This window comes from Drosophila rhopaloa, unplaced genomic scaffold (assembly GCF_018152115.1).
Source record: "Drosophila rhopaloa isolate 14029-0021.01 unplaced genomic scaffold, ASM1815211v1 contig_3, whole genome shotgun sequence".
Lineage (NCBI taxonomy): Eukaryota > Metazoa > Arthropoda > Insecta > Diptera > Drosophilidae > Drosophila > Drosophila rhopaloa.
In genome coordinates, this window is record NW_025335123.1 from 23,982,501 (window position 1) to 24,010,367 (window position 27,867).

Sequence of the window (27,867 nt, forward strand, 5' to 3'; positions counted from 1 at the left end):
AGTTTGATTAAAAACTGAATTCGTTTATATTTTTTTTATTTATTTTTTAAATTACCTAAAACAAGCACCAAAACCTACTCATGTGATGGCAATTTTTAAGCCCCACTGTGCGATCGCGAACGCGTGCTTTTTTTTGAGAGCGGAAAAGAGAGATTGCTCCAATTTCTACACTAAGAAAAATTAAAAGGTTCTTTTGGCATAGATTCAAGGGTCACTCGTACGTACCACCATTCAACTTTGCTGAGAAGACCATGCGCGATATAAAACCAACACTGCGTATGTGTAATATTTTCTTAACTTTTATATTTACAAAATGTGGAAATCTTTTTTTTTACTCTTAACAAAAATGTTATTTCCTAAACTTAATTTAATTTATTTTTAGGGCTATAACATTAAGTAAAAATATCATTTAAATATTGTATGTTATGAATCATGGATGGATGGACTAGCAAATATAAATTTATTTAAGACTTTTATATATATCATATATGGTATACGCTGCCGAAAGTCGATCCATTTCTCCCAGTGTTTGAGAGAGAGCGAGTGCTATGGCTCTCTGCTCTCTTTTCACAGCGACGTCGACGTCGTTCGCTTGAATTTCGTTTCATTCATTTTCATTCGACGATTCGCCGTCGCCGCATACGCAGCGAATTTACTGCGCGCTTTGACGACAAAAAAGCAAAAAAATAAATCAAACAAAATATTTTTCCCACGACGCGCGTTTTTCGCGAGTGTTTTTGGCAATTCGCTGATTTGACTTTTTTGGATTTTGAACCGTCTAACTGAGCTTTTCCTTTTCCCTTCGAGAGTGCCAGGCGTTCTTGCGTTTCTGGCCACCGATGCAAATCAATTACGCCAGATTTGCAGTGCAAAACAATGGCGTTATTTGTGCAACAACAATTACTAACACAAAGACGGCAACAACAGCAAAAACAAGAAGAGCGAAAAAAAACAACAACAAAGGAAAGGGAGCAGACAGCCCAGGACATTCAGTTAGTTCCCCAAAAGGAGCCCCCACAACGAATTGTGCGAAAGATAAATAACTAAAAAATTGTCAATTACATAAAAACTACAAAAAAAAAAGTGAAAAACAAAAATTGAGAAAAATAATATAAACAGCTTAACTCGAAACGAAAGAAATAATCATAACGTTGCGCCTGCGCAATAGGAAAGCCTGAAAATATATACCCGAACTACGTTATTTTGTTTGTTTTTTGTTTGAGTGCATTTCGAGTGTCCAGAAATTGAAAAATAATTTAAACATTTTTATTTAAAATGGAGCAAATAACGAACTACTTCGAGCACATGGATTACGTGTCCTTTGGCGTGGTGGCACTGCCGTGCGTCGTAATCGCCGTATACGGATTCCTCCAAGTGGCCAGTGGCCTATCCAAGTGCAAAAGTAAGTCCCGAATGCCAGGTGTGCGATTTCACCTGAGTCATTGTAAAACGCTGACCGGTGACTAAGCCAGAAAACGCTGAAAACCATCAGGATGTTACGCCTAATATAGAAACTGCTGAAAATAACTCCCAGAAAAGTATTATGTTACAAAAAATTGCATTTTGAATGCTTAAAACAATGTGTTTACTAAATTTTGTATAACGTTTATTAAGGCAGGCTTGCACCTTGTTGGCGCCCAAAACCTGATTTTTTCTGGAATTTATTTCTTGGAAAGTATGGTAGGTGTGGGAATAAAATTTTAGCCAGTTGTAGGGTACAGTTTATTGAAGCTACACAATTTTTTTGAGTGCGATCCAAGCGAAGGGGGGAGGGGGAGTACCGAACAATGGCGGCATGTCCGCGAAAAACTCGTCCTCATGGCGGATTTTTTGGAATTTTAAGAAATAATCTGAAACGCAAAAAACGAATATATTCTTAATCTGTACACTTGCTCGCATGGCTTGCACTAGGATAATTGAAAAAACATAAAAAATGCAAAAATTATGAGCTTTTGAAAAAAAATTCGGTTTTTTCCTCATTTTTTCATTACTCATTATTTTTTTAAATAAACAATTTTTAATATTTTCAAAAGATCCTAGTCTATACCATGCACATACTTCTGAGGAACATGTATAAAAAATTTCATGACGATTGCTCAATTTTTGCGGCTTGTACGACTTCCGCCAACTCGGAAAACATGGTTTCGAGAAAAACGCGTTTGAAAATTTTCACTATAATGGCAACGCGCTTGACACCGGTCCACCAAACGGCCGATAACTTTCGTAATTCAAGAGATTTCGACTTGAAATTTTAGGAGAGTAAAATTAAAACATGTATGTATCCGAAACTGCAAAAAAAAAAAATTTGATTTTTTTGACTTCACAAGGTGCAAGCCTGCCTTAATCTGGTTTTTAAAAAATTTAAGTTTTAAGGAATTGACTTAAAAATATGCTATATGCTATATATATTTTGTATACAATTAATAGGAGTGAAACTCTCTCAAATATTTACAAAATGATCTTGTTATGCTAAAAGTGTATTTGTAATAAAAAAAGCACAGAACATTTTTGGTTCAGTTTTGTATAGCAACATTTGTTATTTAAAAACAAAGTCTAACTTATGGCAACATTGAAACTAGTTTTATATTGTTAGTATTATAGTGGTTGATATAGTTATAAAAACTTGAAATATTTTTTATAATAATTTTTGGCACTATTTTTAACATTGAATTACGAACGTACAAGCTACAAGTAATATTGATAAATAATTTATAAGCTTATAACGTTTCACAGGCTCTGCTTAGATATTTTTTAGATATAGGAAAAAAAGAATATAAGCTTTAGTTTTTTAAAAAGCATCCTTTACCATAAATTAGCTTATGGCGACTGATTGATCGGCTTTAGGAATTGTTAGCACAGAATGATACCAAATCAATTACGCTATCTTTACGGTTTATGACCCGTTGTCATTAATCAAATTGCATGCCGGCAATAAATGGCACTTAAGCGATTTATTAAGATATGGCTGTGTAAAGCGTCCCTGACAATTTAAAAAGGCGATAAAATCAAGTGAATTGTGGCCAGCTAACACCCACAATTTTCCCACTTGCTGGATTAATTAGCCTCAGGTGAATTGGTGAACTAGGCTTCTCGACACGAGAATTTGGATTTTTGGGACTTAACCTAATCCACTTTTTTGCTGTGGAATGGAGCAGCTATGGCATTCCCCAAAAAGCCCTCGATTCTCGCCTAATGTTTAATGTTCATATTTGCATTAAACTGTTTGAAAAAGGAACAGCTGCGGGGCTTTCCCACACTCCACCACTTACGTACACCCTGGTTCAACCGATATGCCTCCGAATTAGATCTCACTTCGCAGTACTCGGATTGGGACTTATTTATAGACCAACTAGGGGACCGCATGGGAACCCTCGGGAATCGTCGCTACTACTATGCCATATATGTGTGTTTAGTGTATGGTGCGACATGACCTACCACACGAAATTCATCAAGTGCCGCGCAGGCGATAAGAACTTCATTTGCAATTAATCACAGAGTTTCTGGATAGAAATTACGGCGTACAAGGTTCGATGGGAACTCGAACGATATCGCCCCTCGAGTAGGAAGCAATCGCAATCAAGTTTTTCGTGTCACTCTTGATTTGATTTGGTTGGGTTTCTTTGCGTGTATTTATTTTGTGCAAAAAAACAGTAAATAAAACCCGATGTTTACATAATAATCTACCGATCCCAAAGCCCGCGAGCAACTTTCATTCGGCAAACTAATTTGCATGGAGTGGAGCTGGGTATAAAAGACTTTAAGTTGCTTACTTTCTTTTCGGTTGAGAAAGGTCCGCCCTCGGCCATCTGCAATCGACGGTCTATATAGTGTATGGCTACATGTATATAGTTAACATTTTCCTCTTACTCTGCCTTATTTTTGCACTTTGTTATTGGTCTTTTTTATTTCATTTGATTTTTCCCAGCTATTTTCGGGTTTCCTTGTGTGTGTTTATTTCGCCTTGCTCTTGTTATTGCCGCCTGGCTCTTTCTGCAAATTGAGTTCATTTATTTTTACGTGTAGGCAGTAAATGAATTTCAATAAATTAGCAGAGATACGAACTGCAATTGGCCAACTTAATCAGTGGCGGGAAATGAGCTGAAAACTTTCGAAGTCTTTTTGAGTCGGCCAGATAATGCGGGCAAATATATTCATCAACTTGACAGGGAAAACAATTCTTTCTGATTGGTATGTGGGTTTATACTTGTTGGTTATATTTTCTTTATTAATTTTATATTAAAGATCAAAAAACTTTCAATTAAAACTCGACTCATTAAAATTTTATAAATAAAAATGTATATAAATAGTTTAAATATTATATATTTTAATATATTTTTGATGTTAATATCCCAAGTTTTATTTAATGTCCCAAAAAGAAGTGAAACATGTGTTTTTGTAAGTATTATGAAAACACTCCAATCTTTATTTTCAAATATCTTGCAGTTTTTGCTTGGTCATTTAACAAGGAAGCAATTTTGCTGGCTACCGAGTTCAAGTTCAAGTTCTTATCTTATTGAAAAAGTTTGGGTAAGGTGTGCTCCGCTGTCTTCGTTTAAGTTATTACTTTTGTATATTTATAATAGTTTTCTTCAATTTTTGGAACATCTGGAGTAATTTTCTCGTATTATTTTTTTAATAAATATTTTCTTTTCTCTCTTCCTCGGCTGTTGTTCAATTTTTTTCATATTTGTTTTTGCCTTGCTCAAGGCATTCCATTCCCATTTCCATTTGGAATGCATTATACAGCACCATGCGTAACAACAATTTGCAGTTAATGTAGTATGTACTGATTTTGAGGCTCTTGCAAATTTGTTGCAGATTCCTGGTCTAGACTCTTTACTGATGAAATCTCGCTGAGACGTCATTTGCTATTGTTTATATTACTTTTATTGCCAGATGTGGCGATTTAAAGCCAACCCCAGGTTCAAATCAATCATTTCACGATTAAAGCTCCCGATAAGGCTAGTTCCAGTTTTTAAATACGAACTATGTCTTCAAAAGTCGGCAATAAAAGGAGAATCAGTTGAGAACGACTTAAAATCTATTTGGGTGGGCATCAAATATACCAGAGTTCTAAAAAACACATTAGTTCAAAGAAGATTTAGTTGTTTCTATGAAAAAGAATTGTCACAATGATGTTCCAGTTTAATTATTATTATTCTGAGATCTTAATCATTTTGATTAATAATGGTGATGATTAATTCCAGTAAAAGCGGACTTTAATCTCTTCTAACGAATAGTTCCCAAAAATGCATAAAATATCTATTAGAAATTGGGTATTCCAGAGCTCCAAGTTATTATGTTAAGAAAACAAATGCTCTAAATTGTAGTTAATAGTTCCAATTCACCTTAGATTTATAGCAAGCTAATTCAGCATATGTATATTCGCTCTACGCGTGACAACACTTAATCTGTTCGCATTTGTTATACAATAATTTATGTTTATTAATTAAATGGTGTCAGCTGGTGACTTGCTGTTATTTTTAACATACACTTTTATTACACAATTTGCTGGACAGAATTTCAAATTTCGGCAGCGGATCATCATATGATTTTGATTATGATTATGGTTCTGTGTGTGTTTTCCTTTTGCGCCACTATTTGTTTAATTTATTTGAACTCTTGTGTTAATTTGCGTTTCGATTCGAGATCACGAATGCGGCATGCCGTTTACGTGTGGAATTATTGAGATTTTTGAGTTCAAGGGTCGTGACATAATCCGGTCCATATAGCCGCACTCAATTTGCATACGGTCAAAAGTGAAAAGTCGAAGAAATTCTCTTTTGTCTTTTGGCCAGAGAAGACGTGACATAAGAAAGGTCGTCGAAAAGACCAAGACCCCGGGAGTCAGTCTTCCATTTCCAGTTTCTTTTTTTTTTTCTTTCTGATGATGGCCAAGTCCAAAGCCAAAGCGAAAGTTTTCGCCTCGCTGGTTTATTGTAAACTTTTTCGGTTCGAACTTCTTATTTAACAGCTTCGTTTTCACTTTGCCTTGTTGTGCTTAGCTGTTTATTTTTTTTTTTCTTGCCGGTTTCTTTTCCGTCGTTTATTTTTTGATCTTGCGATACGTGCGACAGTACAAAATATGAATCAAAATGTTTTTGGAACTGATTTTGAAATCGCTGACCATCCAGACACCGACAAAAATAATAAAATTCCCATCTATCATAATTAATTTGATTAATGATTGTACAAGCTGTCGTCAATTTTCCAGATATATTTATATTCAGGTGTTTTAATTAAGACCGCCGAATATATTTAACACGATTCGGGGATTGTCAGACATTTTGACATAAAGAGGTGACATTAAAAAGGTTATTTAACAAGTATTGAAAAGCTTTTTTATGATCTTAGGTCTTATCAAATATTTTTAGCTAGCTATTGCTCAATAAGTGCTAAATTATTATTTTTGAAGGAAGTAAGATCTGGAAAAAGAATTAGAAAATGGCTAGCAGCAGTTTTTCTCATTCCATTATATTTACCCAGACTTTCTTCTGTGATTTGGGAAAACTTTTTGGTGGAAAAAACTTTCGTTTAACCGGCGAAAAATAGCGTTTTTGGTTGGCTGTTTGTTTTGGTCGTTATGCAAGCCAGATTTCCTAATTAACTGTGACCGATTCGCCAAAGAAAACACCAGCCACGGAGCTCGAGCCTCTTCCACTTGTTGTCGTTGTCAGGTGATGCAAACCAAATGGGATTTAGACACAGACATTTGTCAAGGGGCCCGGCAGTGGGCACTATCAACACCCTACCCCCGGCACCAAGTCCACGAAGCAATAAGCCAAATTGCCCGATGTATTCGGAGTTGTTAACACTTCGAACAACGCAACTGCGACAGCAAAATGGAAAGGCATATGTCGACAACACTCAAAAAATTAAAGTTCGAAATCGACTTGGCAAATGATGCTCGCTTACAATTTTACGTAATGAAGAAATATTTAATCGAACTCAAATACAAGTATAAATTATATAGATAATTTGTAAAGCAAATTTAATACTTACAATAAGTGTTTTTTAAATGGGATAAGCAATAACCCTAAAAAAAAGTTTTCAGTACTTAAAATTTTTTTATAAAAATCTAATGTTTTTTCTTGAGTGCAATCATTTATGGTGTGTGATTTTTCATAGTTTTCACAGTAGAAAGAGTGAGCGAAACGAAACGAGATGGCGTTGAAGTTGAGAAACGAAGTCAATTGACAGAAGCAACAGCACTTTTACTCTCACCTGCAACATGTTGCCAGCAACAAGTTCTTAGCTAAAAAAAAAAAAAAATAGAAACCATATCTTACACAATTTGAACCCCTCCCTTGAAGTTTCTTATTGTCTCTTTAATTCGCTTAATTTAAAATTGGTTAACATTGAAAAACATTTTCAGCTGCCCTTCCCTGTCAAATTGTTTGAACACCAAAAGATAATTATTTATTGATTCCAACAATAAATAAGGGGGTTAACACATCCTAAATCAAAATGTAATCAACATTGTGTCAGTTTTATTGCTAAAATTCTGTATATTTTATATTTAAACATAAACAATTTGAAACAGTTTGCGGTAAAGAACATAGTGCTGATATCTATCCCCTTGGGACCGACGATCCCACCTGACTTACATATAAACACATATTTTTATTTATGTATATGAATGAATTTATTTGTTGCGAGAACAGCTTTTTCAGCATTTTATAAAGAAATCGTATTTTAAGGAAATCGCTCGAAGAAATGGTTCTTTTTAGTTTAACTTTTAAGGGGTGATTTACGCAGGAAATGTTTAAGCTTTGAAAATATATAGAACGGATAGCACAAACAAATTTTTATGGCGAAATTAAATTGCGTGATTAATGCTGGTGATATATCAAATGGTCACCAAATATTGTCTAAACGATAGTAGAAATTATTTTACTAAGTGGTTAGGAATTTGAATCCCAATATCCCCCGAAAACTATCAATATATTTGCTATCTGTTGCTCACCCTCCGATTAACTTTTATATGTTTCCTAGTATATGTGGATATATTTTATACAGACACATGTGCCTGTTGGTGTATCTAGAACAATTTATAGATAAAATCTATTCAATTGTTGATCTTTATTTAGAACAACGAGTGGGTTGTGTGATGTTGTGATTTCCTCTTTATAAACTTATTGTTAGACCTATCACCGCCCCATCTATATGCCCGATTTCTGATCGCATTCCAAACAAGTTTTCACAGCAAATTTGTACACAAATTTCCCACTTTCTCATTTTTTTTCCGTTGCTGCATTCTATGTTCCTATCATTTTTACTTTGTTCGCCGCCAACTTGTTGATTTGTACATTCACTCGTATGATGAGTGTGGCAAAACCGAGGAAAAATCGCAGAAACTGCAAAACATTCAGAGTAAAAATAGCATTTGGAGAAATATTACTGTACAGTGTTAAAGTTTCACTAAAGGGTCATTAAATGGGTTTATGTATCATGTAAATACTTGCATGACTTATCTTTATAAAAATATTATTATACAAGTTGGGTAAGCCCCATGATTAATTCTTAAAACTCTTTTTTGATTAATTGCCGATGATTTATTGCTGTCATTGCTTGATATACTCAAGCTGTTTTTAGTTTTAGATCATAGAAACATTTCAGCAACATAGAAAATAATTAAAACAAACACCAAATTAGTTCAATTTTGACATTAAATAAATTGGTAAACAGTTTTCTGCTTCTATACTTCCTACAGCTATCTCAATCATTACTCACATTTCCATCATGCAATTCACTTCTTTCCCTCTTTTTCCGTCGTTTCGAGTATTTGGTTTGTAGGCCGAAGGGGCCTTTCACTGCCACAGAGACTACAAAAATCGGTGGTATTTACCTGACTTCTCTTTTGTTATGTATTCGACGGTGCTATTTACTTATGTTTTTTACAAGTGCAATTGAGGTTACTTTCTATTTAAAATTAAATAAATAAGTACGTGCATGCAAATGGAGGCTTGGGGCCAGCCAGGCGATTATTTCGGTTTTCTTCGTTTCTCCATTTCGTCGTTTATTTCTTATTTCTTGGCCAAAATGTCTTTTGGCCACTTGCAAGTCTTTTGGGGCACTGGGAAAATTGTTTGCACTTTGTAAAGATCAAATTAATGATTTGCCTTTATTATGTTTTACAAATTATATAAATAAAATATACAATATATTTTTATTATTAATTACTATATGTTAATTTATTCAAGATCTTTTTTGCATATAAATTAAAAAAATAAAGATACTTTATTTTCGCGTATTTCAGTGTAACTCTAAAACCAAGTCCTAGGTCAACCATGCAAATCTTTAAATTGGTTCAGGAATGCATATAAAATTGCAAAGTATTAACACATTGTTGAGGTAATACCATGGCTAAATGCATTGTTTTGGCCCCCTTCCGTTGGAGCACTCAAATTTCCATTGGCACCCGTTCTAATTCGTGTGCAATACTGCTTACTTTACGCTCGTCAATGTTTTGGTACATTTTCCTCCGATTTTCTTGTGCAGCCACAGCTGGCGACGTGCATCAAAATCAAAATTTGCCATCATTTCTCTAGCTGTCGTGCCCTTGTTCATTTAAGATTTTGTTAGTATTTTGGCTTTTTATTTATTTTGTTCCTCTTTTTTTTGGGAGGAGGATGGTGTTTACTGTTTGTGTTTTCGCTTTATTTTGTCTCGTTTGGTTTGCGTTCGATTTGTTTATTTTTATAAATTGTTCGCGGTGCGCCCATTTGTATTACTTTGATTACTTGGCTGGCTTTTGGGCGAAATAAATCATCGAGGTTTGCGCTCTGCATTCTGTGTGCGTGCTTAAAATGAAAATAATAATATCCCCCGAAGAGCAATGACAGCGATAACAATAATATATATCATACGTCAGCCGAATCTATATTATAATAATAATAATAATTACCATAAATATTTTATTTTTATTTTTCTCGCCGCGCTTTCTTTGTATGAATGAAGGCGAAAATCTTTCGCGTTTTCGCCCCGCGAGAAAAATGCAAAACAAAGCAAAACAAAATGCGAAAACATTTTGTCAAAAGTAATTTCTCAACGCCCGATCAAAACAAAATGCTCTGCACTAAAAAAAAAAAACTAGAGCAGATTCTCTATAAAATTCTATTGAATATTGGAATGTATTTCATTTGGATTAGTTTCGAGTTATATTGCTTGGAAGGAAACACAAAAGATATTTACATAAAACGAAATAAAAAAAAAATATTATCTAAACTTTGATATAGAGAAAAACAACTTATTTCTCTCAGTGTAAATATTCCCATCTCTTTCTGCCGCGCTTGTGTGGGCCGTGAAACTGCGAGTAAGAGGAAGAATAGACCGTGGACGTCGAAAGCAATTGCAAATTGTGATAAACTAGAGAAATAGAAAAATATGGGTCATCCTCAATAGATAGAAATCTGTTGAGCCACTTGTTCTCTGGCCCGTTACTGTAGTGAAAAATAATAGCTTAAATATAGCGTTTTAAGAGGCGGAAACTAGGGAAATTAACGGGAAAATCTGCTGGAAATTTCAAGTATAAAACAATTACCAATTTAAGACAAGCAAACGCGTACAAAACTGGCCATTAACAAATGAAAGGCAATAGAGATCAAAGAAAAATAGGTTAAACTAAAAAGAAAGAAAATAATTTGAATGGGTTTTTGTACACAAACTTCTAAAAGAAAGTTTTTAAAGTCTTAGAAATTAGATAAGCCAACTAAAAAGATTTCCTTTATAAATAAGATTAATACATAAAGTCTCTTACGAAACAACAAATTCTACAAAATGCAAAAATAATTTTTAAATACGAATCCATGAAAAATGCTTTGATTAAATTGCACTCATCGCACTCAATTTAAGTGTGGATGGAAATCCGTATTCATGTTCTACATAGAACCGCAAAACCAAATAAAATTTAAATAAAGACAGCGTTTAATGAAGATGATTTGTTTTGACAAGTGTCAGGATTTTTTGGTTCACAATAGTATTACGATACTTGGATTGTAGTTGCCTATGGGTTGTTGTTGTTGCTCTTGTTCATTTCGAGTTGTCAGAAAAGTGTCAGAATCGCAGAATTGTGACAGCAAGCACGCGGTTTCTCATCTTAAATGAACTCATCCCTCCAATTTTAATTTCGTGAGCCCCAAAAAACCAGCAAATAAATAAATATTAGTCCAAGGGAAATAAATCAAGAAAGAAGAAAATTTGGCTTAACGAAATTAGTTGATTTGTTAGGTTGCGTTTGGGTATTTGAGTAAACAGCAAATTCCATAATGTTTTCAATTAATAATAAATGCCGAATTATGTGGAAAAATGTTTTAAAAAAGCCGTACAATTGTCGTACATGTATGTATATATGCAAATAATTGCAGGGTTGAAAAAAAATGTTTTTTTCTTTTTTCTTGAACCTTCTTCCGTTTCAGAAAAAATATAGGAAATTGCTGATAAGCACATAAAAATAAACGAAAGGAACCGCTGAAATTTGTCAAAGTTGATACCGCACATTGCCCATACGCCATGTGCTCAATGTCGTCATCGGAAGTGATTTGTTTATCGAATTTCGAGTAGGCCCCACACCCCATTCTCAATCGCATTTTAATAAACGCCACATAGAACATTATTTGTTTACCTAAAATAAGTCCCAGAAGCGTAAAATATATGACGTATAATATTATTTGAAATAAGTGAAAAAACCAAGCCAAATTTCAGTCCCATTCAGTCCACATAAAATAAGTTTGGGAAAAAAAGGGGCTTGGCTATCCGGCAGTCAGGCATAAAAAGCCACATCACGCTCCATCGCAGCGATCTTCTTCCTTCTTCCTAAATTAAAAGCACTTTGATTAGAGCAATCCCCAAAAACGAAAAGCAAACCTTACGGCACGTCCCAGGTTGATAAGTCTTCCTGTTTTTTTGGCAGTGCCTTACATCAATCTAATTTACGTTTATGTGGCCACAATACGAAATGGCAAAAAGTTCTAGATGTTCGCGCTCGAGGCACGTAATTGAATTGCGAATCACTTAATTTTGTATGGATTTCTATTCATTTTTATGGCCCGACCGCAATTATACAATACATTAAGGCCGCATTAACATTTCCGGTCCGCTGAAACATTGGTTATTACAAGAGGCACACACACTGACACACGTGTTCAGTCTTTCCGAAAGCCGAGCTCTGTCTGAACCCAAAACCCCAAGCCCCAAGCCCAAAACCTGGGGCTGCGGAGAAAAGTTCGTTAGCAGCCCGCTCGTAACCCCACTTGTAACCCCACCGGAGCCATTAAACCCATTAGGGAAACTCGTTTCGAATCGTGTATTTGTGCGCCGCACTTTTGGGCTCTTGGGAAAATTTCCACTCGGTTTTTCGGAATTCGATTCGATTTCGGAAAACTTTTGTGCCAAACTCCAGCTATCCGTGTAACATCGGCCAGATGTATCTGAAAATGTATCTGTATCTGTATCTGCGCAGCACACACACGTGCGCCAAATGCGTCGTCATCATCGGTTTAAGTTTAGGTTTTCAGCTGTTGCCATGCGCAAAAAGATATTGGCATTCTTCGCTTTGGTCCCCCTTTGTTGGCATACCCTTCGTTTAACGACAGGACTTGTGGCACTTCACAAATTAAACCCATTGCGAAATGGGTTTTTAACCTATTTTTTAACGTTCTTATGAGGAACATTTTGAAATATATAAAACCAGCTTCTATTTTAATTAAATAGTGAAAGAAAGTCATATATCTTCAATATTATGCAAGTAAAAGAAAGTTAAATAATAAACGAACAGAACAGAGCATTGCAAAACAATGAATTACAAAATAAATATTTTTTATGGATATCAGTTAATGGCACTATTTATTATTGAAGGTCAAAAAATACATTATCAAAAGTGAAGTGTATCCCAAGTTTGTCGAGATCTGCGCAAGTTTCTTTTGAAGTTTCCCCCATTGTTCGGTTCGCTGTGGTCTTCCCTTAATGATCCGCTTCAGTTGGCTCCCCTATATACTATAATCGCTCTTAATGTCTCGTTTCCTTGCCTTTTTCCTTTCGCTGGGATCTTTTGTATATAGATATACATATACATACATACATATATGTATCTTCGTTGGAATTCATTCAACTTTGGCGCGCTGAATTTTCTGTGTTGTTGCTTACTTGAATGAATATGAATGAATCGTATTTCGCTATTTGATGATTATCATATTGATAATAATGATGCAGTTGATGAGTTCGGTGGCCACAAAAATAGAATGCATTTCCGTTTTGGCAATGCGAGCAGAAAAACTGAGAAACTGAAAAAAGGGGTAAGATGTTGGAGGAGGGGGTACAGTGGAGCCTGGGGTGATTACACACACGTGCCCACGACGATACCAACGAACTTGTCGCATTTATAAGCCTCTTCCAAACTGGTTCCACGCAATATTATCATTCCGATTTCGATTCGGATGCCGATTCATCGCGATTCAGTGCGGCGCCTCTATAAATCACACGCCCTAATCAACGACGAGCGAGGGGGCGTGGTCGCTAGCGAATTTCACGATTTTTGCATTCCCCATTTTGATATTACCAAGAAATAACAACAAAATACTCGACAATTTCGAAGACTTCTCCCACTCTCTTCTTGAAAATGCACTGTTCGAAAGGGGGGACGATAAAAACTAAAATACTACATCATAAAATATATGAATTTATCTTCCTAATTACGTACATTTAAAGCTAATAAAATGTAATATATTATTCTAGTATGTACACATCTATAAAAAATATTCTATTGGTTTTAATGACCACTTGAATGGCTAGGTAGTTAAACTTATGACTTTACTTTGATCTGTATAAATATTATTAGGCTGTAAATCAAAAAAATTAAATTAATCAGATAAATTCCACTGCTCTCTATGTTTTCTTTCGGTGTAGTGGGTGGTGGGGTATTTAAAAGGGGCGGGGCAGGCGGCACACACATGGTACGGCGCTAGGCACGAACTGGTACCTGTTTCCCGCAGTCGTCATTTTGACTGTCTTTAGCTCGTCTTATGTTTTTTTACAGACTTTTTTGTTTCACTCTTCTATAATTTGTATAGCTTTGTTTTAGTTTCTGGTTTGTAGTTGTGCGATTTCTGTTATTATTTTTTTTTTGGGCACATCTCTCGCCATAAACAACAAATGGTCGAAATTCCAAGATTCATTTATGATGGCCCAGTGAAAGCGAACCAGATGATGAACTTTTCGTTTATGTGCTCGTTGGCTAAAAATACCGGCAATAGTTCTTATTGAGTGTTAAAATTCACACGCAAACATGAAAGACTTCACGAAATTAACAAAAATAATTTTATTTTGGCCAAAGCACAGAAAAATACTTGGAAAAACGATTTTTTGAGTAACATTTCAGGAAGCAATAAATTGCAGTTTCCGTAAATAATACAAGGGTTTATATTTAGTCAGGATTGCAATAAATAACTGAACATTTTGGTTCTTTATAATACTTAAGAGTAACAACCGTTGCTGCTAATAATTATATCTATTGATATAAATAAAAATCTTGAAATAACCTTGTTTTTAGCAAAAAACCAATCTTCAATTTAAATTTATGGCGAAACTTACTATTCAAACTTATATAATATAAAGCTCCTCCCAAAGAAAAATGCATACTACAAACTATGATCCGAACTAGTTGGTCCACATACAGACACGATATTCGCCGGCTGCCTTTAATTTTATACATAAATCTTTAAACTGGATTTAAGCGGTCAAACATTTGCACACTGACATTTTTAAAGTATCTATGCGTATGTTACGAGCATGACTTGCCTTACCTATAAGTCCACTGATTCGACCATAACCCGAATTACCAGGAAAAGATGTTCAGAAAAGTTCGGGGGAAAAAACATGGGATCACATCGCCCTGTTGATTTCTGTTTTTCGGAAATTGGCCGCTCTGGCAGTTGACGTAGTTGCTGTGGATTATTATTATCAACATGTTATCGGAACAGTTCAAGACACTTTCAAACCAAACAAAACATTTGCACAGTATCAAAATTTTTGCCGTTTGTTTCGCTTCGTTTTGTCTTTAGTGAACACTCTACGCTACACCACAAAATCGAATCGAATCGAGCTAAATTTTTCCTAGCCCTTGGAAAAGCGGGGAAAAGCGCAAAAATTGCATACATTAATGAAAAGGGTTCAACAGCATCAGAGACCGAAGTTTGGGAAGACGGCTAAGTTGGTTCCAGATATGATAAACAGGGCGGGGTAACAAGATAACTCCGAAGTTTCTATACCAGATAATAACGATTTCAAACTTTGCAAACCGTAGATAAAAGTTATCAGAGCTGGATGGTTATGTTTATAAAAGAAATAAGCTACAGTACTTTATAATAGTATCCATCCAAGCAAACAAGAGAAGCTGATCTGATAGGATCGTACTCAAAACAAAAGTGATTAGGAAAATTCAATGTTGTTCATGATCATGAACAATCGGTGTAAGTCATGATTTTCATAGCATAATACCCTCTGCAAGCGTTCAAAGCGATCGAAATACCCCAACATATGTATGGTATACCCCATGCGACCTTATCCAAGTAGGAAGTTGGGAGCACGTGGTCTGAACCTGGTCGAAAAGCCCCACACAGAGACCGTGTGACTTGGCCTAGGTTTTATTTTCCGTCGCCCATCGAAAGAGAGGGCAGCAGAGATATGGAAAGAGTCAGCCAGAGCCGATGAGTTCGCTTTATTCCCGCATTATCAGCGGTGATTCACTGTGTCGTCATCAGAAGTGAATTGTATGAATATGTCTCTGGGGTTTTTTCGTCGTCTTTTTCTTGGCGCCCAGCTTTTTGTTTATATCGCGATCGTTCGCTAATCGCGCCATTTAGTTGGCTTTCAACTGCAAGTGCAGGCGGTCTGCTAAGGGTTCTCCTACAAAATACACTAAATACTATATACAAATACACCGAACCCCCAAAAACCGATAAACACAGTTTTTGTTTACAGTCTTGAAATTAATTCAAACGCGTTTATGTCTGCAGCGGTGCGATGCATTTCTTTCTCGAAGATTTCTTGCAAGTACATCTACTTAAGATATGTAAGTTTCGGCTGCGAAATGTACTTGCTAGTTAGTATACTCATATCATTGTATATTTACTTTTCTGAGCTAAAATACTAATACTAATTTGATGATGATTTTTATTTTTAGATGACAAAATGCAGCGTTGCAACCAGAACAGGGACAACAGTAACATCAATACGACCAGCAACTCCAACAACAGCAGCAGCAACAAGCGCTGCCCTCAGAAATACACCGGCAACAACCTAGCAGCAACTAATGGCATGATGGGCTACCAGCAACATGCAACAGCTGCGGCAGCAACATTGCAGCACGGCGGCAACACCGGCAACAAGCATACAACGCGCAAGAGTCGCTACAACAGCAACAGGCAACATCAGCAGCAGCAACATCAGCAGCAGCAGCAGCAATCCAATGCCTTTGGGAATATTCAAAAGCGGAATGGAAACACTGGAATAACCGGGAGTGAATCCTCCCCCTCACCGCCCCCCTCGGATTGGCTGGAACGGAGCTATGGACATCGCTTGGCCAATTCTTCATGCATCGAAGGTGAGTCAGTGCATCTTATTGCCATTTATTCAAGGGACTTGTGCCTACAAAAGCATAAAAAGTGATACATTAAAAATAAGTTAACAGGTGGTTAACAAATTACAGAACTGAGCAACAAAGTCTTAAGGCTTTGTCATTTATAAACAATTAAAATAGCTATGATAATTTACATTGGCAAATTAGTGAACAACAACAGGAGCAAAAATAACTTGCTTTTCAAGTTCCAAAACAGTAAACATAAATAAACAAAGAGCGCAAACGCATTTGTTTGTGAATACAAAGAACGCAGTAATTTAAAATATTTACATGTGAAACATAGTTAACAATGAAAGACAACCACTATTAATCAGCAAAATAGGTAAATATTCAAATCGTGTGAATCACTTACCTAGCAGTTCTCGACACCTAGCTTTTGTAACGAATTTCAATGGTTCTACGCGGTTTTAGTCAGTCTAACACCCACAGATGTGCATATATCATGCATATGTCTGTATCTTGGCTCATGGGTATCGAAATAAAGACGCTGATTCATGATTTCGCTTTGTTTTTAATAAAATTCCAAGCAAATCGGCCGGCATCTAAAGTGAATCACGCCCAGCCACGAAATTAACGTCATCACCGCTAACGGCAATGAAAACGGGAACGGGAATTTGGATCGGCTCGGATCGGATAGTATCGGGTATGTGGAACGGGAACGGGAATGGGAACGGGTAAATCAAGAGCGTCATGGCCGCCAAACGGAAAAAGTACAACACACACAGATACAGATACAAACACAGATACAGATACAGATTCGATCTATATTTCTGGGTCAGTGGGTGGATGGGCGTTGGATCTGACATTAATTACGGAAGTGTCTTTGAATTGGAGTGGTCTCTTTGGCGATACACCGCCGGCCATAATAATGAGTTCTCATGCACAAAATGATTAGGAACTTTATAGAACTGTTACCCAGAGATATTGTTCTGAAATACTTTTTAGTCGTATTTACTAGAAATACAGTTCTAACTAAAGAAAAACGATGTAAGTACAATCGTTGAGTAATAAGTGGACAGCTCATCCAAATAAATAACGGTAGGGAAGCATTTTTATATCAAACTCAAGTGATTTAGCACCCTAAATTTTCCGTTCTGCGTTTCGAGGGAAACTTATGTAAAGCCCACCGTAAAACCACTTCATAAATGAAAAGTGCACTTGAACTGAAGCGATATCTATTTCTGGTGTCAGTGCAAAGTTCTTATCAAACTGGGTCTATCTATAAGTAGCCATTCGATGGGGGGTAAAACCTCGGGCACTACCATTTCAATTAACTTTGAGATATCCGAGCACTTCTAGGGTAAATATACTTTCATGACTGTCACTGTCCACTAGAGACTGGCTTTGTGCGCAAATAAGAAAATTGCAGGAAATCTTCGCTTAAGCTTAATAGGAACCTTGTATCGAAACTATTCAAGTGGGATATATGGATATATATAGAGAGAGAGCCCGACGGTCGCCTTCAATTCTTGTTTTTTTGCCTCTGGCTTTCGCTTTCGTTCGCATTAATAATCAATTAAAAATTGGGCGAAGCAACGAAAACAAAAGGAAATGAAATAAACAAACATAGGGATCTCCTCCGAGAAAGGCAAACTATAATAAAAATTTTAATTCGCTGGCAATTTTATTAATTTATGCGCATCAGGGAATTACATTTGTGTGTCTTACACAAGAGCTTGGGCTTTGCCACTTCATCAATTGGGGACGTAGTGATGATGATAATTATTTGTTGGAAAATAAAATTATTATTTTTTATACATTAAAAAATGTACTCACATTTTATTGGAAAATTATATCTGTATCAATTTTTTGATTTCCTGTTTAAAAAAATCCCTTCTTTTTAAATTTATTTTTTGAGTTTTTTGCAACTTGTTTGTGCCATAATTTTCCATAACTTATTTTCGGCAGTAATCGACAAAACTTTCCAGAATCAGGTCCGCTGGACTCGAATATAATGTATACGCCATGTGGGAAAAGCTAATACGCAGTAGAGGAGTGGCTGATTAGAGTTCAGATTTTTCAGTTCTCAGTCAGCTGGCGCCTCTTAAACGTTTATATTTGTTATTTGCTTTTTTTTGCCGTATCAGGTGTATTATTGTTAGTCGCAGTATCAGTTGGCGATGGATTTTTGTCAAACGATGAACTGATAATCGACGTGTGCCCGAACCCAACGTACGTATGTTTTTTGCTGGCAATCATTACATAAGCGAGATCGTTTTGTCATTGATTAGCACTTGGCTGGAAAAAAGGTGGTCGAGAACCGATTTCCGAGATCTCCGGGATTGCACAAGCGAAATTGGCACCGCGGCGTTAAGTGCCCCAAATGCTACAAAACGACCCCCAGAACTTGTTGTTTTGTTTTCTTTCGTTTAGGTTATTAGTGCAATAATACTGGGAAGGACAACATGATCAATATGTTCTTCAAGGCATCGCCTGAAAAGAAATATTATTAAGACTTCAATAGATGATATGCCAGAATGATATAAATTAGTCATTACTAAATTATCCACATTATGATCCAAACCCAGACTTTTTACAACAAACTTCCACTTCAGACTTTACAGCATTTTCCAATTAAAATGTTATGCCCAAAGTCTTTTATATGGCTCACACTCATTAGATAATTGTCTTGGTTAAAAGGAATGGCTTCCATGTGCGGTTTTTGCGGCCCGACATTTGGCGAATGCGTTTTTCACGCCTCACTGAATCTCACACGGATCGGATTTGAGGCTATATATGGTATATATATGTATATCTTCCCCGACTCTTTGCCTTTCTCCGACGATTGTTTCTCTGTAGGCCAATTGCAATTCGAGTCCAAAGACAGCTTGAACTCATTTTTGCTTGCCATTTTAAGTGGTGCCAACTAACGGTGCATCAAGCCGCAATAAAACACAGTCACCTCGATGGAATAGGCTAAAATAGACAAGTACAGTGCTGCCCATGAGTGTAGAGTTTAAAAGTAATTCATTTCATTTAAGCTCTCGCTTCTGTCTGCTTGTTGAAAATGGCTCATAAAAGTCACACACTCACCCATTTTCTACACCACACATATATTCATGATCCACACTGTAGCCTGCTTGGATGCCTGCTCGCATTATTAACCCATTAAAGACTGCTGCCGCCTGAAATGTCTAGCCGCAATACTTGTATAACAATCGTAAAGAGTGCTCGCAATTCCGTTTATTATTGTTCGGCTTGATCATCACATCATCATTCGCATTTCTTTGCCGATCTTTGGAATAGCTCACGCCGACACCGCACCCCCGCCCCCCGCTTAACCCCTCGATGCCCCACTGTGATTCGCCGCCGCCGGCAATAGTCAAGGTTAACGTGTTCGCCGTTTAAGCCCCGGGCGTTTACCCAATGTCTGAGTCCGCGTCTCCAACACGATGCGATCCGATCCGATCCAATCTGATCCGAACTTGGAGACCAAAGATCACCGAGATCTTCGCTTAGTGGGTGAGGCCACACCGAGGGTTAAGCCGGAGGAGAAAGTTCAGATTTTTACGTCTTATGTCACCACTTGGAAATAGATTAATCAATTGGAAACAAATAAGGGGCGTAATATTAAATGTTCGAGTTTAAAAAGGTCTCAAGTATTATTAAAAGCCACCTTTACATAAATAACATAAACATAAAAGATAAGCTTTATAATTATACTTATCTCTATCTGCGTTTCCTTACAACAATCCCAAATTCATAATAGCTTTATCCATGAGTAAATATTGTCTAGGCTTTGTTTTACCACCACTGTTTAATGCTCATACAAAAGCATAAGTGATTTCCCAGAACTAAAATATTATAAGAAAATTTTGTAGAATTGTAAACATTATACAAGGGTATTTAGATCTCATAAAACATAATAAATATCCCAAGAGATATTCACTGGCACTTTAAACTTTAACCGAATAAAAAAACAGACCCAGACCCCATAACGTTATTCTTAGAACTTTTATCGCAGGGTAAATATTTTTGTACATTGTTTTTTAGAATACACCTAATAAGCACATAAAGATATAAAGATTATCAATCGGGCTATTTCAAAATGGGTTCCAGAGCAAAAAAAAAAAAAAAACGACTGATAAAACAAATTTACGAGTCCTGGTTTCCCACACAAAGTGAAACCAACAGATCAGATGGCAGGTTTTATCTAATGATTTGATTACAACAATCTGGCCATTGCGTGCACACAGCCATATATAGTACCATATACTATATATAGTACGTATATCTGAGTTACCCTTAAATACAGTGAGTCGCTTTGATTGCTTTTTACGGCCCGCAGTTTTGTTTTGGCTTGGAAATTATTAAATCTTTGTGCCCCTTCTGCTGACCTCAATGGCCGCATTTTGCATACGCATATATTATTTCTATTTGATTAAAGCCACTCATATTAGTTTACATTAAAGGCGAATGTGGGACTATGGACTGACGACGGGATGTTGTGACATACGTGAGCGTGTTGTGTTCGGTAAAAATTAACTATCGCGATGATGTTTTACTAGTATTATAGTTATAATTTTTTCGTTTTTTTTCGCTTTGCTCAAAGCCAAGTTTTCGGGCCTCATTAAAAATGCACAAGCCAATTGCGAGACGAATAATTTTTGTTCGTTGTCTTGACACAGGAAGCGCCGCATAAAGCCGAAGGTCGTTTTTAAGTCGCGGAAAAGTACACTTTGAGTACCTGGGAAACTGTTTGGATCTGACCATAAAAATGGGTCACCCATGACGTCATGACTCGGAATTATAACATCGATTGCGTCACTACGCGATATGGGTTGATAAAACTAATGCATATTTATGGACTTATCTTGACAGTTGACTGCGCGGCGAAAACTAATTAAATGCCAAAGTGTTGCTGTTGCCCAGCTGAAACCAATTTCGGCGTTTCCTGAGATGAGTAAATAGATTAGTTGCGAAGTAATGTATGACCCTTAGGGTTTCCGATTCATCATCGAAGGAAGGCCTATCTCGCCTCAACAGCTGTTGACTTTATAAATCCCACCCGAGTTTATTTGATTTGTGTTCATTCTATATATTTCGGGATTGCCGCATTCGAGAGCTGATTAGAATGGCGACTTTTGGGCACTCGACCACAGTCACAATCACAATCACAATCACAGGTGCGGAGACAATCGCGATACTCGAGGGAACTTTTGGACGCTGTTGCCGTAGGTAACTGGGAATTGGGCAGTCGGGAATATGTATATAGTAATTGTGGGTCCCTGGACACGCACATCTTATCACTGCCCGGTAACCAGATGTGGGTAGCCTTCAGTCTAGACAGGGGAACTTAAATCTGGCACATGCCACGGGGATAGGATTTTTGTGTTCATAATACAATAGATATAATTCGTTTTGGGACAATAGCTAGCGCAATATTTAAAGAATTCCCAGTTATTCAATATCATATGTGCTGGCTACCTGCGTGTTTTCACGCTCGTAATACGACAGTTGAATTTTGCATTTAAATCAATTTCTAAGCTGTACGTATTTTAAAGCACGAGTGCTTTTAACAACAAGTGCTTTATATGCCGTGTATTTTCATGGATTATCATTTGTCAGTCTCTGACACGTTAGTCTCACTTATTTAACTAAACTATCTAATCGCTGGCTCTTAAGTGTTTTATGTACGTTTACCCGTACCCCTTTTAAGGTTAAGGTCTGCGTATGAAGAGAGATTGAATGCCCTTGAAACCGCTTGGAAAATGGTCACTTTAAAGTGCGACACTAATTTATGGAGGTAATCAGAATATAAATCTTGGAAGATTATGCTCACAGATAAATTCGACATGTGGAAGTAATAAATTTAACATTTATTTTTTTTTTTGCCTTACATAATAGGGTGGCAAAGTTATATTAAAATGTTACCAGAAAAAGCTCCATTTTAGTGTGACCAATGTCTCATATTACTCATCCTTATCTGGTGAGCAGTAGAAAAATATCATACAACGCATACATTTTGCCTTGTTTACCTTTTAATCGGATGTACATAATTTATGTGAAAAATATATGTATATTCTATATGACTTTTCAAGGCTGTTTGGAGAGTTTGGCGCGTGCGTTGGCCGGCGATAAAGCCACACTATAGGGCCTGTCGTAAAAACATTTAAAACCAAAATTTCGTTTGGCTTCCGAGAGTTGGACAGATGGACAGATGGCCAAAAGCCAAACCGAAACACGCCCAAAACTGGCCACGCTTTATCTAATCTTTGACCACTTGTATACCACAGCATGTACTGAACGACAATTATACGTGATGGACATACCTACGAGTATATGTAGAAGGCTCATATGTGCGGGTACATATGTAAACAATAATTCGATCCGCCCGATATCATTTCTTCGCCCCCTGATGATCCCATTGGGTCTTTGGGTTTCCAGCTCACGTCTGGGTGCTTAGTGCCCGGCGTCCTTCGACGCGGCGAAGTCAACAAACCCACCTCGCCATATGATTTATCTATGCGCACTTTGAAATTCAGTTTCGATCCGAGTGGCTGCCACCACTTTCTGGGCCCCAAAACGGGGTATACATATGGGTACATGGGGAGTGCACGAGTGTTAAGGAAGTGCTCGAGCACTTTTCACTACAAGGAAGCGGTTGGCATTTCACAAATAGCCGGCTGGAAAACAGATAAGAAAATATCATCGACGCCAGATACGTCATAAGTCTCCTCTGAGTGACGGATGACACTTGACGGAACAGGAAGACATAACATGGTCGACTTTAGTGCGACAATTCGAATATCTCCGATAGATATCAAAATCAATTTACTTATTTTGGTTGAAGAGGGTGGAGGGATACTATTTATCGGTTTCTTGTAAACCTAATTATAAATATATTACTTAACTAGTAACTTAATTCTTTAGGATCTTTATTAATAAAGCTGGTTTCCAATAAAAAGCACTTTCTTAAATATAATAAAATAAAAAATTATTTAAATTATGGTATAACAAACTTGTCGATATACTGCGTCTAATAACGCAACATTAGGTGTTGTATAAATTTTCATAATTTCAGCTTAAGTAGTTTCATTCAATCAACTGGACTCTTTGTTTATCCAGCGTGATAAATCCTCGCCAAAATGTAAACCCCAAAAACTTAAAGTAAACTTTGACAACAGGTCAAGCCAGCTCAAAGCACCTCCCCCCCCTCCCTTATAAGCCCCCCTTGGCGCTTGACAACACCCCCCCCACAAGCCCCCCTTTTAGAACTTAAATGATTAACTTGAGAACGAGAATTGAAAAGGGGAATGGGGAAATGATGAGCTAAATGCGGAAGCCCGACAACATAAAGCGCTTAATAATAACAGGCGGCATATAATAGTCATAATAAAATGTGTATAATTGTAATGCGTCAACACTAGCCCCTCCCCCTGCCACCCCCTATTAACTCACCCGTTGGGTGGCAACCAAATAAGCTGAATTAGCAAAAACTCGAGGTAGGAACGCCGCACACATGCGTCAATTTCCAGTCATGCGTAACCTTCCCTAAATCAAATCACACTATCAAAAATTAAATACATATATTTACACGGTGAAAAGTGTTAACGTTGTTTAATTACCAATATTCAAATATATTTTTGTATAATTAGGCATTAAAAATGAATTAATCTTTATAGGAAAATATGCTACTATGTTTTGATCTAACTTATGGAATTACATCTGCTTACTCTACTCATCCTATAATCCGAACCGTAATATTCAACACAAAAAATCTCCAAATTTTTCCAAGTGTACTAAATACTAAAACAAAGAAAGGGACAGCGAGAGGGAGATATAGAAACGGCAAAAAAAAAGAAATACTCATAAGCACGTGGCGTTTGTTGATAAGCGTGTGTGCCTGTGTATTAACTTTTTACGCTTGTGTGCGAGCCTGTTATCAGAATTTGAATTTCTTAGCGAATATTTTATTTTATTGGCAGAATTTTCTGAGATGTTTTAATTAGTTTAAGACAAATTAATAAATATACCTTTAATCAATTATGTTAAAATATCAAACGATATAAATTATATGAGCTAAACAAAATATTTATTATTCTAAAAATATTAAGAGCTCAAGGGAAATCAAATTGTTTCGCGAATAGAAGATAATATATCAGCACGAAGTAAAAAATAATATAATATAAATTTAATATTTGATTAATTTTCTTACCCTTTTCCAATTCGTTGCAGACAAATTTCTGGGCCAGCACAACCCGGGTCATCGCAATAGCACCAGCAGCGAGGCGACTAGCGAGGACATTGACTCCAGCAGGGAGCATCTGAATAAGCCGAAGGGCAACTCGAGCGGCGGCAACGGCGGTGGCAACAGTACTGTTGCAGGTGTACCCTGCGGCAACAAGTCGCGCTCAAAGCGCCAGCAGAAGCAGCTCCGCAATCCCGACCAGAATGGCCAGAAGCCAGGAGCAACTGCCTCGATTGGGGGCCAGAAAACCAAGCAGACTGGCGGCAAGTGGCGCCAGCAGCAGCAGCAGCAGCCCAATCCCAACAGCAACAGCAACAGTCCGCAACAGCAACAGCAGCAGCAGCAAAAGCGCGGCAGCAACAAGAAGCCGGTCAAGTGCAGCAGCATCAACAGCATCAACAGCAGCAACATCGGCAATCCCGGCAGCAACATCTCGAAGCACTGCAGCAACACCCAGCGCAAAACCTGCGACAGCAGTTCCTCCTCGGCCTTGAGTTCGCCCACCAGTTCGCCGACGAGTTCCCCTCTTGCGAGTGGAAACCGGAAGCGGATCGAGCGCTCCTTGATGCCGGGAGCCGCCCTGGAATGGCGGCGGGAGCGGGAACGTGGTCGCCAGAACGCCAACTTCCTGGTGCCCCAGCTGCGCCAGTACGAGCAACTGGATCTGGACGATAGGGCAGTGGTGCAGAGGCTGCGACGCCACGTCATCGACCACCATCTGCTGAGGGTCTACGGATTCCCCGTGGAGTCCGTGGTGCACGAGGGCGCCATCGAGATCTTCAAGTGCCTGCCACACATGAGCTTTGCCGCTGCCCTGGCGGAGACTGCTCCGGCAGTCACCGTGATCAACTGCCACGACGGGCTGAGCAACCAGCGGTCGGAGGAGGAGGTGGCCACCTCGAGCGACTCCGGCAACAGTTCACCCCGATCCCTGGACTCGGAGTCCGGCGGCGAGTGGAGCGGCAGCGAATGCGAGTCCTCCAACTCCTCGTCGTCGTCCTCCTCCTCCTCCGGCGAGGCCGAGCTGGAGCTCAAGTACTGCCAGTACGTCCAGGTGAGTCTGGCCAAGCCCTGTGCCCGCTGCAAGCGCCACTTCCTGGTGGACGAGCTGACGGGTCAGTACCTGACCCGCGAGGAGTGCCACTACCACTCCGGCAAGTACCAGCGGTACTACGATGGCGTCTGCCATGGCCGTTGGACCTGCTGCCACGAGGGCGAGGAATCCTCGCCGGGCTGCTGCCTGGGCGACCGGCACGTGTGGACGGGCTCGGTGGTGGGGGTCAATGGACCCTACTACGACTTCGTGAGGACCCAGCATCGGATCTGCGCCGAGGACGAGGAGCCCGCTGTGTACGCTTTGGACTGCGAGATGAGCTACACGGGTCGCGGCCTGGACGTGACCAAGGTCTCACTGGTGGCCCTCAATGGGCAGCTGGTGTACGAGCACTTTGTGCGGCCCGAGTGCGACATCATAGACTACAACACCCGGTATTCGGGCATCACGGAACGGGATCTGCGCTCCGGGGCCAAGAGCTTGGCCGAGGTGCAGCGCGATCTCCTCGAGCTGATCGCAGCGGACACAATCCTCATTGGCCACGGGCTGGACAACGACCTGCGGGCCCTGCGGCTGGTGCACAACACCCTGATCGACACCTCGATCAGCTTCCCGCACAGCAGTGGGTTTCCGTATCGCAAGGCCCTGCGCCACCTGACCAAGGTGCACCTCAAGCGGGAGATCCAGAGTGGCGACGGCACCACGGGACACAGCAGCTTCGAGGACTCGCGGGCCTGCATGGAGCTGATGCTGTGGCGGATCAACCGGGAGCTGGATCCCACATGGAGCTGGGAGGATTAGGCGCGAGGGGGGGTGTCGGAAACACATGGGGGCCAGCAAGTACTTTTAGTAGTTAAGCCAGTTAGGATCGCCTAGTTTGTACGGTATTCAACAAGAAAACAATCCTAAAATCTCAGCTGCGTCGTTCACCTGGCAATCGGTTTCTATAACACTGATGTATCTGATGTATCCGATGTACCGGGTTATATAGGGCCCCATTGCCAGGTGTTGGCACAACGTATATATATCAAGTAATTCGCAAAATTGAAATGACAAATACGACAAAAAAAAAGAAGAAGAAGAAGGATAATCATATATTTATATGCGATACATAGGTATATTTTGTAAGCGTAAATTTATAGAGAAAAATAGAACTTTAATCTACATATGTATATACACATATTGTTTTTTTTTTTTATTTCTTGATTAATTTCGAACCACGAGAAAATGTACTGAAGTTTTAACTGTGATGTTTTTTTTTCACTTTCTCACATATTTACACGACAAATGAAAATGAAGAGTAAAGCAAAAATAAATAATAGAAAAATACAAAAAATATATACATACATCCGCGCATACATTACTTTTTTAAGAACCACAGAAGAAAGGCAATACAAACCCCTTTTAATTTTGACCAAAACTTTCAACTAGAATCACTCCATTTATCATAATTTACCTTTAGGTTTCGTTTCATTTTGTTTCGACTTCGACCCCAAACATTTTGTTTATTATTTTACGAATAAAGCATCTCATATACAAATGAAAGTGAAGAAAAAGTAAAGTTTAACTTTAACTACTTTATACACTAAGCATAAACGCAAGTTAGGTTAATCCTATGTTTTTTTTCCAAACGTTTTGATTATTTATTTAACGAATTCACGCGACAAGTTCATTGAAAATTTCTTCAAGTGTACAATTTTTCACATTGAACTCCATTCTAGGCTAAGCGATATTTTTTGTTTTCTATCAAGTAACTATCGACGATTAACCATTATTCCTTCATTCTGATTTTCGAAAATGAGACGAGGAATCCTTTATTCGAAGATTGATGTTCCTAGCAGTATAAGTTTCAGCACAAATACACTGCAAAAAGCGGTTGTTTTTATATTGAACGGAAATAAAAAGAAGAGTAATGCACCACGCACTACGACCAAATTGAAAGAGAATAAAAGAAACAATGATTTGTTTAAAACTAAATATCACCTAAAA

At 38.0% G+C, this 27,867-nt stretch overlaps 1 protein-coding gene across 5 annotated transcripts in view; it reads left to right on the top strand.

Annotated features, from left to right (window-relative positions):
* Positions 1–27,867, top strand: part of LOC108046941 (transcription factor 20) — a 39,862-nt gene extending 11,995 nt beyond the window's left edge. For 2 of the 5 annotated variants that reach the window (XM_017126923.2, XM_017126917.2), the window contains exons 2-3: positions 16,178–16,597; positions 24,812–27,867. In XM_017126923.2, the coding sequence (XP_016982412.1) occupies positions 16,186–16,597; positions 24,812–26,679 (2,280 nt within the window). In that variant the 5' untranslated portion in view covers positions 16,178–16,185 and the 3' untranslated portion in view covers positions 26,680–27,867. Of the gene's footprint in view, positions 1–631; positions 1,403–14,950; positions 15,205–15,449; positions 15,465–16,010; positions 16,067–16,177; positions 16,598–24,811 lie in introns of those variants that run through there. The other 3 variants (XM_017126919.2, XM_017126922.2, XM_017126918.2) reach the window with 3 other exon arrangements.